The sequence below is a fragment of the Ovis canadensis genome, chromosome 3 (assembly GCF_042477335.2).
Source record: "Ovis canadensis isolate MfBH-ARS-UI-01 breed Bighorn chromosome 3, ARS-UI_OviCan_v2, whole genome shotgun sequence".
NCBI lineage: Eukaryota > Metazoa > Chordata > Mammalia > Artiodactyla > Bovidae > Ovis > Ovis canadensis.
The window spans coordinates 194,555,368-194,570,704 of NC_091247.1; the positions used below are offsets into that span (position 1 = coordinate 194,555,368).

At 37.4% G+C, this 15,337-nt stretch overlaps 1 protein-coding gene across 1 annotated transcript in view; it reads left to right on the plus strand.

Annotated features, from left to right (window-relative positions):
• ITPR2 (inositol 1,4,5-trisphosphate receptor type 2) overlaps positions 1-15,337 on the plus strand; it is a 599,561-nt gene that overhangs the window by 285,222 nt on the left and 299,002 nt on the right. The window contains exons 33-34 of the mRNA XM_069585523.1: positions 11,940-12,068; positions 13,768-13,888. Of these exons, the coding sequence (XP_069441624.1) occupies positions 11,940-12,068; positions 13,768-13,888 (250 nt within the window). The remainder of the gene's footprint in view (positions 1-11,939; positions 12,069-13,767; positions 13,889-15,337) is intronic.

A 15,337-nucleotide genomic window follows, 5' to 3' on the forward strand; every position in this document is an offset into this window, starting at 1 on the left:
TCCATCTCATCAGAACTGATTCAAATGAATTCTTTTTAACGGCTGAGTAATACTCCATTGTGTATATGTACCACAGCTTTCTTATCCATTCATCTGCTGATGGACAGTGTGGAGATTCCTTAAAAAATTGCAAATAGAACTACCTTATGACCCAGCAATCCCACTTCTGGGCATACACACCGAGGAAACCAGAATTGAAAGAGACACATGTACCCCAATGTTCATTGCAGCACTGTTTATAATAGCCAGGACATGGAAACAACCTAGATGTCCATCAGCGGATTTTTATTTTTAAACTAAAGAAAGCTAATGATAACTGTCATTGATCATGCTACCTTGGAAACGGTCTTTCCATTGATGTGTTTATTCATAAGGCTAAGGGGTACATTTTTGTTTTAAAGTGTGTGTGTAGCCAGGATTTTTATTTTATTTTGATTAAGTAGACATAGTGTTATTAGTATTAAAGGCTCTAAGGGAATTTCATGGTCTTCTTGGTCTATTCAGTCCTTATGTCTAACCATAATAGCTTAACTATACTGCAGAAAGCATTTTTTCTTTCCTTCTTGTTTCCCTCCCTCTTGTTTATGTCAAGCAGGAACTCTTTTATCCCCTCATTGAGAAAGATAAGGAATCACCCTTCTTATGTCAGGGAAGGGACAGGAAACCTGACTTTGCATATCTAGGATTTGTCTTTCTGCCTTGAAGAAAGTTTAAGGAGCTACCACACACTTTCAAATTCAAATACAAAAAAAATATATATATGTATATATATAGGTAAGTAAGTATAATGTGGCCTTTTAGGTAAATTTTCAGTTCAGTAGAGCAGTAATTCTCAAACTTTTAGTAAGCAGTAGAATTACGTGCAGGGTTTGATAGAACACAGATTGCTGGACCCCACCCCCATAGTTTCTGATTCAGTAAAAGAAAGTCTTTGCATTTTTAAGAAGTTTTCACATGGTCCTGAAGATGCTGGTTTAGGGACCACACTTTGATAATCACTGAAGTAGGGCAGGATTGTTAAGACTAGGCATTTTAGAGGCATTAGCCAGACCAGCGTTAAAATGTAGATTCTGCCTCTTTTTTTTTTCTTTTTCTTTCTTTCTTTATTTATTTTAATTGGAGGCTAATTAATTTAGATTCTGCATCTTAATAGCTCAGTTATCTTGTTGGGCAAGACACCTACCCCTCTGACGCTGAATTTCCTTTTTTGTAAAATCGATACAATAACAATGCATTCTTTATAGTGTTACTGGGAGGATTCAATGAGATAATGGGTATATAGGTATTAACACAGGCATGGCACTTAGGAAGAGAGTTGGTACTATCATCCATTTTATCCATATCATGGTAACTTCACTGGTATTATTAAAAGGCTATATGTAGCCTTTAAAGCAATTTCAAGTAGTTTCCCCAAGACCCAATAATAATATGGAGGATGACCTGAATGAGGACCATCCAACACAGGCGAGACCCAGAAGCCATGTTGGTGAAGCTGGACACAGGCAACAGCAACCTGACATAGAGATGGACTAAATTCAGATGTTATAACAAAGTTATGAAATCCTGGGGCAACTGATTTCCATCACTGAGACAGGTGAAGGTAATCTGGAGGAAAGGCATTTGGTAAATTGGACCTGAAGAACCATAGGATCTCAGGGTTGAAAGAAACTGGCAATCCTGCAGTTCAGTGTTCAGTTCAGTTCATTTCAGTTCAGTCGCTCAGTCGTGTTCGACTCTTTGCAACCCCATGAATCGCAGCACGCCAGGCCTCCCTGTCCATCACCAACTCCCGGAGTTCACTCAGACTCACATCCATCGAGTCAGTGATGCCATCCAGCCATCTCATCCTCGGTCGTCCCCTTCTCCTCCTGCCCCCAATCCCTCCCAGCATCAGAGTCTTTTCCAATGAGTCAACTCTTCGCATGAGGTGGCCAAAGTACTGGAGTTTCAGCTTTAGCATATTCCTTCCAAAGAAATCCCAGGGCTGATCTCCTTCAGTGTTCAGTACCTGCCTGTATATTTCCATTAACAGTGGCTTCAGTCTTCTTTTTTGGGGGAGACAACTGGTTCCATTACTAGAAAACTTGTTAAAAGGTCTTATATTGATCCAGATTTTTATGTTATAATTTTTTACCTATTTTTCCTTTTGTAGCAACATAGAATGATTTATTTCAGAAAAGATGTGGGTGTTTGCTAGTCTCCTTGTTAGTGATCTAGTTTGAAATGATAAAGGTATACAACTTAAAGGAACTTAAGATCATCTAGGTTGACCTGATAATTTTGCTCCCAAGTTCCAGAGAGATTAATTTGCTAGCATAGGATATTTTGCCTGGCTGGTAACAGAACTGGAAGGCCTGCGGGTGCTGAATCCAGGGTTCTTCACGCAGTAATTTCTCAAGTATGTTGTGATAGCCCTCACGTCTCCTGTTGTTTTCTCCATGACTTTCGGTGGTTCCTATTCCGTTAAGATTTCTTGGCTTGTTTGCAGTATGCTTTTGAATTCTCTCTAATTTGTTAGTGTTTTAAACATGGTATTCAGGATGGAACCCAGTGCTTCAGGCAAGGTTCACCTAGCGCAAGTATGTATGTGTGTGCACGTGCGCATAGGCTCAGTTGCTCAGTTGTGTCTGACTGTTTGCAACCCCATAGACTGTATAGCCTGCCAGACTCCTCTCTCCACGGAATTTCTTCAGGCAGCAATATTGGAGTGGGTTGCCATTTCCTCCTCTAGGGGATCTTCCTGACCCAGGGATCAAACCTGTCTGTGTCTCTGTGTCTCTTGCATTAGCAGGCAGATTCTTTACAATTAGTGCCACCTGGGAAGTGCAAGCCAGCACAAGGCTGATGATTAAAACTTTGGAGAGCAATCCTGTTTGAAAGGCAAATGAAATATTGATGTGTGGTGGCCCTCAGACCACCTTCCACCTTTGCCTTCATGTTTCTCCGAAGTCAGCACCACCAAGTTCCTTTTGTTTGCTCTTGGTAAAGTCCTCTAAAGAGTCCCTTAATTAGTATCTTTCATGTTCCTGTTTGTACTCTCTTGTCTTTTATCTTGTTAAGACCCATGTAAGAAAAGTTTTCCTAAAGACAGTTTTTACTAAACCAAATTTGTTTAGTTTTAATTTTTATTATTCTTAAATATTTGTTTATTTGCACTGGCTTGTTTCATATACTTATTCTATTCTGATTTTCTGACAGAACCAGCATCCATAGCCTATAAATACACCAGATTTAGACAGACAGCAAAGCTGTCAGGCCTATGAAAAGTTGTTTTAACTGTCTTTTAGAGAGAGCATTTAACAACAGCCCACTTTGATCTCTGTGTCAGTGCAGCTAAAATCTGTGTTTGTAAGACAGAAATGCTTTTCTTTGCTCCATAACTGATTGTTGTTGCAGAGTCAGGAGATTTGAGTCCTATTAGAAGGCACATGGAGAGGGGTGAGCTGTGGTCAGTGTTAGCCTCAGACTTTTTTTCCTTTTGAAGATGTTCCTAATTTTGCTACCAATTCCTAGGTTCTCTAATGGTCAACAATACTCTAAGTGATGTACTGGCAGATGAAATTAGGCTGAGGAATAACTTAGAGACACACCTGCCACAGTGTCATGTCACTGTCTCATCAAACACTGCTTAACAGGACAAATCAGAGTATTTCATTTCCAAGTAGATCACTTGAGCGCCTTTGGCTTACCAAACAGGTAGGAAATAACAGAAAAGATACAATGTATATGTACTTTTAAACACACTTTCCAGGTTCTCTAATTTGATAGAATTGAATAGGTTTTCTTTGCTTGATGAATTGATTCCATAATTTTCTTCATTAGTTTTTAAGTTGAATGAGCCACTGAGAAGTCTCATTCTAAGGCCTTCTTTTTAAAATGCATTTATTTTTGGTTTTGGCTGTGGGCTACTCTCTAGTTGTAGTGTGGGGGCTTCTCTCATCACTGTGGCTTCTCTGGTTGCAGGGCGTGGGCACACAGGTCACGAGGACTTCAGGAGCTATGACTCTCACGCTCTAGGTGTGTGGGCTCAGTAGTTGTGACACATGGGCTTAGTTACCCCGTGGCATGTAGGATCTTCCCGGATCAGGGATCAAACGCAAGCGCCCTGTATTAGCAGGCAGATTCTTAACCACTGGACCACCAGGGAAGTCCCTTCTAAAAAGCCTGTTGGGTAGCATCACTGACTCAATGGATATGAGTCTGAGCAAAATCCAAGAGATAGTGAGAACAGGGAAGCCTGGCATGCTACAGTTCATGGGGTTACAGGGTGTCAAACATGAATTAGCAATTGAACAACAATAGCTAGCACAGCAGGCAAGTGAAGAATGTAAGTATTCTAAAAGTGTTATTTTGTGTGTAGCACCAGTCCCTCAGTTGTAATTCTGCTTTTCTTTTCAGCTTTCATGATGAATTTATAATGGTGGTGCCCGTGTGGAGCAAACACTTGTTTGACTCTTCTTCGCTGATGACTGGTTGGCCCCAGTCCTGCATAGCACTTTCTGCTCTTCAAGTCATTATTAGCATTTATCATAGTTGATAATCTCCTTGAAACATGACCTCACTTGGCCGCAGGATATCAGTCCTACTCTCAGCCTTCCACTTCACCAGGCCACTCCTTCTCAGTCTCCTTTGCTATTTCCTTTGGATCTTCCTGGCTTCTAAATATTGAAGTGTGCCAGGCGCAGACTTTAAACTAGCTCCCTCCTCTCTCCACAGTCGCTTGTGGTTTCATCTGCTCTCCTAACGTTAATCCCAGGCTGGTCGAAGCTTGGGTTGTTCCTCTTATAGTCTCACATGTCTCACTGCCCACGTGACATCTCCAGTTGGCAACTGAACCTCAAATTCTTCACTCGCTTTCATGTCCCACTAAGAATTAATTCCTTTTCAAGTCTTTTGCATCTCAGTAAATGGCAATGCCATCAGTCATTCTAGACATTCAGGCATAAACATCGTGATGTCATCTGTAAATCTTACTTTCTTGCTCTTAAACTTAATCCTTTAGCAAACTCTGCAAGCTCGAACCTTAAAATATTCAAAATCTGACTACCTCTGAATACTTTGATCATTGCCACCCTGCACCAAAGTACCATTAAGTTTCATCTGGATAATTGCTGTAGCTGTTTTTACGGCTTCTGCTCTTGACCCCTGCCTTCATCTTTTCTCTATACAGCAGCCATAATAATTAAAAAAGAGGAAGAACATTGGTTCAGGTTCCTCCTCTGCTCAAACTCCTCACAGAGTAAAATCAGTATATGATTGGACTCTCCTCTTTTCAATGACCACCCCAACCCCACCCTGGCTTCCTACTGTCCTCTTGTCTCCTTGCCTAGCTCTCTTTTGCTTCTGGTGGCCTCCTTGCTGCTCCTCACATATGGCAAACTCACTCCCTTCTCAGCATCTCTGCATCTGCCTGGGATGTACTCATCTCCAGGTACCCTCCATCCTCATGACTTCTTTGAGGTCCCTCCCCTACTTAAAGTCCCCTTAAAGTCTTCAGAGAGGCTTTGGTTGACTTCCCGATGTTAAGGAACAATCTCTTCCTTCTGTACCCTCTTCTTGAGCTTAATTTTTCTTTTTAAAGATTTTATCTATGTATTTTTGGGTACACTGGATCTTTGTTGCTGCAAGTGGCCTTTCTCTAGTTGCAGCGAGTGCAGGTTACTCTTACTTTTGGTGCACAGACTTCTCATTGTGGTGGCTTCTCTTGTTGCCGAGCATTTGCTCTACATGCTGGGGCTTCAGTAGTTGCCTCTCTCGGGTTTAGTTGCTCCATGGCACGTGGGATCTTTCTGGACCAGGGATCGACCCATGTCCTCTTGTATTGGCAGGCACAGTCTGAACCACTGGTCCATCAGGGAAATACTGCTTCATTTTTCTTTATACAACTTATCCTTACCTGATTTTTTAAAATGTATTTGTATTTCTTTCTGCTGCAATAAAAGGATAGAGATTTTGTTTGGTTCACTGCTGCATATCTGACGTGGAACAGTGTCTTACACATAATAGATATTCAGTATTTGTGTTATTATTTATTTAGACTGCACTGAATATCTTGTGAAATCCCAGTTCCTCAACCAGGGACTGAACCCGGACCAGGGCAATGAAAGCATCAAGTGCTGACCACTAGACTGCCGAGGACCTCCCAATATTTGTGGGATGAATAAATAAATCTCATATGAAGTTGAAAATATTTAAAAAGTAAATCTGAAAAAAGTGTGGTTTTAGCACAGAATTAAATGGGCATATCAATGGAATGAAATAAATAGTCAGAAAATGATTTGTATTTATCTAAGATATTATGATATAATAACTAATCACCTATTAGTTCAGAAGTGATGGGTAATTTTCAGTGATTAGCAAACTTTTTTTGGTCAAGAGAGGGATAGTTAATATTTTAGCTTTTCAGGCTCCTATCACAACTCTTATAACAATTACGGAAGGGAAAGGAGCCATAGACAAATATAAATGAATAGATATGGCTAGATTTGACCCATGGTAGTTTGCCTACCCCTGGATTACTAAATTAGTAATAATAAACTTCATCAGGTTAGTGATTTTTATATATTTTATTGTTCACTGATAGATCCCAGGTACACAGAACATCCTTGGCATAGAATAAGGGCATTCAATAAAAATTGTTGATTTGAACTAAATCAAAATGACATTTGAAGACCTGGCTCTTTGGGATGAAATGAACTTAGTTCCTGTCCTTACATCATATAATTGTATAAATTGCAATAGATAAATGTGAAATGATGAAAATGGTTGGATGTGCAGGTATATATTTATCTCTCTTTGGATGAGAGTGTTATTTCTAAGCATAAATGCAGTAGACGAAATTAGCTGTGAAAAAAGCATTTCCTTATTTGAAAATGTAAAACACTGCGACCCCATGGAGCCTGCACCAGGCTCCTCTGTCCATGGGATTTTCTAGGCAAGAATACTGGAGTGGGTTGCCATTTCCTTCTCATATATATATATATATATATATATATATATATATATATATATACATACATACACACACACACCATAAAAATAAAGGAACATAAAAAATAGAAAAAGTTACCATACATTAAAAAAGGCTCATAGCCTTTATGCAGAAAACATATATATGTATTGATAAGAAAAATATGAATAATCTAATGATAAAATGGGCCAAATCCAGGCATTTCCTGGGTTACATACAAGTAAATCCCTGAAAAAATAGTCAACTGTTAATAACTTTTAAAAAATACAAAGGAAAATAAGATCTAATTTATAACTATCAACATATAAAAATAAAAAGATAAAAGGATAATACTAAATATTGGTTCACATACCTTGCTGATGAAAGTAAATTTACGCCATCTTTTAGAAACACATTTTTGTAGTACATTTAAAAAAACCCTTTATATCTTTTTAATGCGTCAAGTAATTTACCTTCCAAGAATCTGTCCTCAGGAAATAATTAACAATGATATCAAGGATTTATGGTCAAGAAAGTTCAACATACTTTCATAATAAAATACAGTAGGAAATAGTTTACATATTTAATTAATAGAGAAATGGTTCAACAAATTATGATATATCTGCAAGATTGAAGATATAGTGTCACTGTGACTATTTTTTGAAGATTTTTAATGATATGAGAGTGCTAATGATTGAGTAATGAGTATAAGAAGGAGAATAAAAAGCTGATTATCCAGGATTATTTCAATTATGTAAAATATATCAGGCAGAGCAAGAAGATTAGAAGAAAAGATTCCAAGATGTTAACCATGGTTTTGTCTGGATTTTAGGATTGTGGATAGTTTTTGTTCTCCATTTTGTATTTTTCTATTTTGTTACAAGGCTCCCACATTTGCTATCTTAACATCAATATATATTGTCTTTTTTATAAATGAACTTAAAATTCTAAGAAAGCCAACTGAGTGTAGGCACAGATGACTCACATAAAAAGGAAGTATAAAAAGCAAATGTTTGAAAAAATTTTGGCCTCATAAATAAAAGAATGCAAGTTAAAATAAATATGAGATAATTACCTTAGATATTTATAAAAACATTTTTACTGCCTATGAGGAATAAAAAATGACTTTAAGATTTGTATTCCTTGGTCTGTATGATCAAAGGTATGTTACTGGTGTGAGCTGCCCTATCTGATAGGTTAATAATTTGCCACATTAAAATTTTAATTTTAGCTAGATAAAGTAGAGTAAAAGAAATTTTTCTGGCAGTCTAGTGGTCAGGACTGAGCCTTCCAGAACAGGGGGTGCAGGTTTGATTCCTGGTTAGGGAGTTAAGATCCCACATGCCTTGTGGCCCAAAAGCCAAAAAACATAAAACAGGAGCAATATTGTAACAAATTCAATAAAAACTTAAAAAAATAGAATGAAAAATCCATTTCAAGTGCTCAGCAAGCACATGCCTAGTTACTGTCTTGAACACGCCAGATATAGTTTTCTATCATTGCAGACAATCCTGTGGACAGGGCTGCTCCAGCATATATATGATAACTTATTTAGCTCAGTCTGTCATCTTTGAAAGATATCAACCACTTTTAGAGCGCAAGAGAGAAGGGACATCATATATAAAAGAGGAGAAGTTTCAGAAATAGTTATATCTAGAAATTACACTTCATTTGTTTAACCAACAGTTTTAAGTACCTACTGTGTGTCTGTCTGTGGAGACAGATTTTTACTTGCTCTTCCTCCAGAAACTTCCATGGCTGTTTCCTCAGTTCTTTGTTAAAATGTGGCCTTATACAGAGAAGTTCTCCAAGCAGTTTATTAATAGATAAAGTAGTAACCCTTCCCTATGCCTCCTCCTCCTGCTGCATTGCCTGTACCGCTTGCTCTTTATTTTTCTCAGGAGCCTGTTTGTCTTCTCTATTTTTATCACTTATATGTTTGTTAATTTATTTATGGTGTATCTCTTGATTAGAATTAGAGTTCTAATAGAGTATAGACTTTTCTTTTCTTTTTTTGGTTCACTGTTCTAATTCCTAGTCTAATACTTAGTTCTGATTTAATAGTTCATGTCCCTAAGTGAAATTTGAAGTTCATGTCCGTGAAATTTGACTGATATGAGATAAAATTCATCTGAAAGTAGATGAGGACAGATATTTCAAAAGATGGATTTTTTTCTTGGAAAGGATAACAAAGGTGGATTTTTTTTCCCAGTGTAAAGCACATTACAAATCGAGAATCAATCTTACAGAATTAAATTAAAATATTAAAAAAAATAATGATATATACCAGAGATTTGGGGAGAGATTTAAACTGCAATTGGGCTTCCCTGGTGGCTCAGACAGTAAAGAATATGCCTGTAATGCAAGATGCCTGGGTTTGATCCTTGGGTTGGGAAGATCTCCTGGAGAAGGGAATGTCTACCCACTCTAGTATTCTTGCCTGGAAAATTCTCTGGACACAGGAACCTAGCAGGCAATAGTACATGGGGTCGCAAAGAGTCAGACACGACTGAGCAATTAACACACTTCAGCTCCCTCCAAAAACAGATTAAAGCGTAATGGTTCATTAGAATGGAATCTATGGAATAACCTTTTGAAATAAGTGTTTAGATATTGATGGTACATAGGAATATTTGATAGGAAATAATAGTGTCTGCAAACAGAAACTTTAAAAACACATGTATTATATATAAAATTAATTTAATGTGATGTGGTTTTTTTTTTTTTTTAGTTATTTCTAATCTTTGTGGGAAAGAGACTGCCTGCCCTTAATGTCACAGTGTAAGATGCAGGCTCTAGAGGTGAAAAAGTTGTCATTCATCTGTGGCAGAAAAAATATCTTGAATGATTTATGTGAATTTCTTGTCCAAATAAATTGAGAAATAGGTTTCACACAGTTGTGAACCTAGAATTTCCACAACCAGGATTTTGAGGAAAGCCTTCATCTAGAAGTAGATTCCTTTAATTTGTCCACAGACTAAAGCAAATCTGGGGGGTTCTTTAGCAAATGTTCAGCTGCAGATAATGCAAATGTGATTCTATGGTAGCTCCAAATACCCCCATTCAATTGGTGAAATGTCAGCTGTTCTTCCTTGATGAGGAAGAAGCATCTGTAGGTTGGTTATGGTGGAATTTTTAACCACCTACCCAAATTTAATGTATTTTTATCCTGTGTATCAGAAAAAAATCACCATAAGAGCCAGTGCTGTAAAGATATTAAATGAAATAAATCCTACTTTATATCCATCATGGGAAAATCAATTTTATATTAGTTTAGTGATCACATTAAATTTTAATCTAAGGTTAGGTGTTCCACAAATAAAATCTAACCCTTAGTTAACCTAAGATAAATGAGTCCTTTCTTATTCTCTATTATTCTTTCATTTAAAAATTAATTGGCCATTCATTTCATAAACATTTATTGATCATTTTGTATTTATCAGGCATTGCATTATCTGCTAAAACAATAACTAAAAGATGGTATAACAGCATAATTTATTGCCATTAATTGCATCATTCCCTACATAGCTATGAGATTGTGTGTGTGAGCTCAGTTGTGTTCAACTCTGTGACCCCATGGACTGTGGCCAACCAGGCTTCTCTGTCTATGGGATTCTTCAGGCAAGAATACTGGAGTAGGTTGCCATTTCCTCCTCCAGGGGATCTTCCCAACCTAGGGATCAAACCCGTGTCTCTTGTGTCTCCTGCATTGGCAGGCGATTTCTTTACCACTAAGCTACCTGGGAACACATTGAAAACCTTTTAGTTCTGATAACACCCCTGTCAGGCAGGTGTCATTTAATAGATGGGAAAAAAGTGAGATCCCCCGCTTGGAGGGAAAGTGACTTAGCAAAACAAACCCTGTACCCTTTCTTCCTTTTAGTGAAGACTTATTTTCCAAACCAAAACACTGGGACACACAGTTTGAGAAGGGAGTTTTTCTCTTTGGTGATTTTACTTGTGTGCAGGGTATTAAAGGAATATCTGATTAAATTATATTTCCTTACTCTTTTGATTAATCACCTTATTGAAAAGAATAAATTATGTAAAAATTGGGAACTGTCTAAGAACATCTGGAACATCTGGCCACCATACTGACCCATTGTAATCTTGTGACTATTTAAATGTTCTCTGCCCAGTCCTTGAGTCTTTTCTCACATCCTATGTTCCCTTGCTCACTTCTTTTTATTTTTTTAACTCCATTTGTTTTTTTCCTACCACCCAACTCTTTCATTTAGTTTCAATTGTGTATCTTAGCTTTTGCAATTTGTCTACTCTGACATGCTTGGAAATTTGCAGTTTGTTTAGCAGGATAACCACCTTTGGCCTCATTTACTCCCACATGAGGGTCAGAGCCCGCGGTCTTTGTTGATGTTCCCTTTGCTCCAGAGTCGTCTCTTCTCGCTTAGCCGACTTGGAGAAGAAGGCACGAGCATAGATCCTCTGAGCTTACCAGATAGTCTTTGGATGAACAAGTCAAAATGACTGGCAAGGGTTTGGCTTTTTCTTATGTTTCTGTTTTCCTCTCCAGGTATTGTCTATGTTCGCATCCTCCCATATGGGTCAGTTATTTGAGGTGAAAGTGTATAGAGATGTGAGCCATCTGTAATCCCCTTCACCAGTTTTTGTACCTATAATGGCTGTTTCCTCTTTATTTTCCTCACATCAAGTGGAAAAGTATTTTCCAGCAAAGTCAGGCTTGAGGATGGAGGGAGAAGGCTGTGTGCAGCAGGAAAGAGAAGCAGATCAGGGAGAAGGGGCGGTGGTCTGTGAAAGAATTCGGGCTCAAAGATGAGATGACAACCATACTTAAAGGCGAAGCTACTGCTGAATGATAAACTTGGAGTGGATTTTAGGCAGGAATATTTTTATTCAAAGCAACTTTCAAAAGCAGAAGAAATGTTATCAATAACCATTTCAGGACAATTTTTTGAAGGTTCCGATATTGAGTTATAAAGAACACACTGAGTTGTTTGGCGTCTCTTTCCAGGTTTGCAACACAACCACAGACAGGAAGCATGCAGACACCTTTTTGGAGAAGTGTGTTACTGAGTCAATAATGAACATTGTGAGCGGCTTCTTTAATTCACCCTTTTCAGACAACAGTACCAGCCTCCAGGTAACATTACCAAAAAGTAAAAAGCATCCTGTCACACAGAATTTCTGTACCTTATTTGAGTGGAAAAAAATGTAATATGGCCAGAAAGTCCTTTTTCGCCCTTCTAAAGATCAGTCTTCTTTCATAGTATTCACTGTTATACCCCTTTCTGAGTTTCCCAGTCTTTATTTTCAATAAATGAAACTTCAAGCTGAATTCTTTTTGCTCTCTCTAAGCAAAATAGGAACTTTCACAACTGTAGATTGACTGTTTCCCATGTGTCAAAATAAACTGGTATGATTCCTTAAATGGATAGACATTTTAACTCAATAATTCCAATTTAGTAAATCCTGAAAGAATTAGCATGGATTTATATACTAAGATTTTCACTGAAGTATTTATAATACTTAAAAATTGATGTCAACTTTAAATGTTCACAAGCAAGAAATTAACTACTTTGGTGGCTCAGATGGAAAAGAAAATGCCTGCAGTGTGGGAGACCTGGGTGCCATCTATGGTTTGGGAAAATTCCCTGGAAAAGGAAATAGCAACCCATTCCATTATTCTTGTCTGGAGAATTTCATAGACAGAGGAGCCTGGTGGCGTACAGTCCATGGGGTCGCAGAGAGTCAGACACGACTGAGTGACTAACACTTTCACTTTCATTTATAAATACTTAAAATTTGATGTCAACCTCAAATGTCCTCAGGCAGGAGATTAGCTAAATATATTGTGGTTTATCTATAGGTGGCTTATTATATCTCAATTAAAAGTCATGGTTTAAAAGAAAAATTGATGACTAAGGAAAATAATCACAAAGCAATATAAAGTGAAATAGGCCACAAAATTACATTATAGTGTCCTCCAAGTTTGTGTGTATAAAGAATATATGTGCATATATACATAGAAAAACTCAGTAATTACCTTAAAAATGTTGATACTAATTATCTTTACTTGTTAGGATTATTGGTGATTTTCATTTGTTTGGTTGCCAAATATTCTACAGTGATTATATATTGCTCTTATGAAAATGGTATTTCAGTTTTACCTTTTTAGAGAAAACTTTTGGACTGTTAAAATCATGTAAAATTGTTTTTGTAGGTCAAAATTGCTGTCTCTTCTACTTGCTCATCAATGAAACCTAAACATACAATCAATGAAACAAACAAACCCAAAGCACCTGTTCCATTTATGTGTGCTTGATTGCTCAGTTGTGTCTGACTCTCTGTGACCCCATGAACTGTGCCCAATAGGCTACTCTGTCGATATAATTTTCCAGGCAAGAATACTGGCTTCAATTCAGTTCAGTCCCTCAGTCATGTCTGACTCTTTGTGACCCCATGAATTGCAGCACGCCAGGCCTCCCTATCCGTCACCAACTCCCAGAGTGCCATTTTCTAATCCATGTTCTGTTTATACTTAGAAATAAACCAGGAATTATAAAAGCATACTTAAATTTATATCATTGGCTTCAAGAAATGTCATATTTGCCAGATTAAGAATATAGGTAAAATAATGAATTTTCTATAGTGTCTAATGTGGTTCTTGTCATGAAATCAGTACATAATAAATATCTGTTGAATGAGATGTTCATTGAATAGCACTGAAACTTAAAAGACAAGATTGTATTTTATTTTGATGGGCCTGTTTTGATAATGAATAGCTATCACATCAGAAGGGTTAATGGTTTGATGACCTGTTTGCCTCTTTCTGTTTTCAGACACATCAGCCAGTTTTTATTCAGCTGCTCCAGTCTGCCTTCAGAATTTATAACTGCACCTGGCCAAATCCCTCCCAGAAAGCCTCAGTGGAGTCCTGTATCAGAACTTTGGCTGAAGTAGGTAAGTTTGAGTGTCAGATTTTACTTACTTCACATTATGTAAAAGAAATCAGGCTTTTATCTAATAGGCAGTATAAAGCAGCTTGTGTGACTTCTATAAAGGTGAAGAGCAGAGATGAGCAAACGATTCTGAACATCGCATCCTTTTAGGGAGGAGAGTATAATTATTAAATTTCTTCATTTTAAATATTTTTAAAATACTTATCTTTAAATTATTATATTTCTAACCTTCAATTAATATTTTGTGCTTTAATATAGCTCAGTAGAGTATTACACAAATGAGTCTGTTTTGTTATCTGAGATTTTATTATGCAATTGCCTATTAAGTAGCCTATTATATTAATATCTGCAGGAGAACTTCTTGAGGGGTTTTTAGTTTTCTAATTTTGTGTGAAATCTGTTCATATTTATTTGAGCCTCTATTATCCATAGGAGGCTTCAGAAATTACAGATAAAATGGAATGCCAGAGAATAACACTTAAGGGAAGGTTAGTGTATTCTAGAAAGTATTTTTCAGAGTTCTCCCCCCCCTTTTTTTTTTTTTTTGAAGTAAATTTGGACTGTTCTATATGGCAGAAAGGAGGAGGGAAAAGAAATACAGACTGGACTGGACTTCAGAAAACAAACAGGAGCTGAATCATTCGTCTCAGCTAATGGTGGTTCTGCAGGCATTGCAGGCATTGGAAAGGGCAGCTTATCGTGTGTTTCATTATTGTGATCATCATCACTGCTGACATTTGTCAGCATATACCATTTGCCATGCTAAGCAATTTATGTGTATTATCTCATTTAATCCTTAGATAGGCTCATCACTTATTTACGTTTTACAGCTGGGGAAACAGAATTATCTAGATCAGTTAACTTGGCCAGGGTTACAGTATGTGCTTAGTAAATATTTGATAAATGAATAAATGGTTTAACTAATTAATGATCACTTGAAATATTTTAGTCTCTTCTCCTCTTGTGCAATTTGGTTTAAGTAATTTAATATTGACAAAATGTAATGATGGCCCACCCAATTTTAATTTGAATACATTCAAAAGGAGTTATAAGCTAAAAGGATCAATTGAAAATTATTAGAAATAAGAGATGAATGGAGAAGGCAATGGCATCCTACTCCAGTACTCTTGCCTGGAAAATCCCATGGGCGGAGGAGCCTGGTGGGCTGCAGTCCATGGGGTCGTGAGTGAAGAGTTGGACACAGCTGAGCGACTTCACTTTCACTTTTCATTTTCATGTATTGGAGAAGGAAATGGCAACCCACTCTAGTATTCTTGCCTGGAGAATCCCAGGGACGGCGGAGCCTGGTAGGCTGCCGTCTATGGGGTCTCACGGAGTTGGATACGACTGAGGCGACTTAGTAGCAGGAGCAGCAGAGAACTAGGTGTAAATAAGTATTAAACTTGGCAGATCTTCTATATATCCCAAAGAGAGAATACCTTTGAAAAAC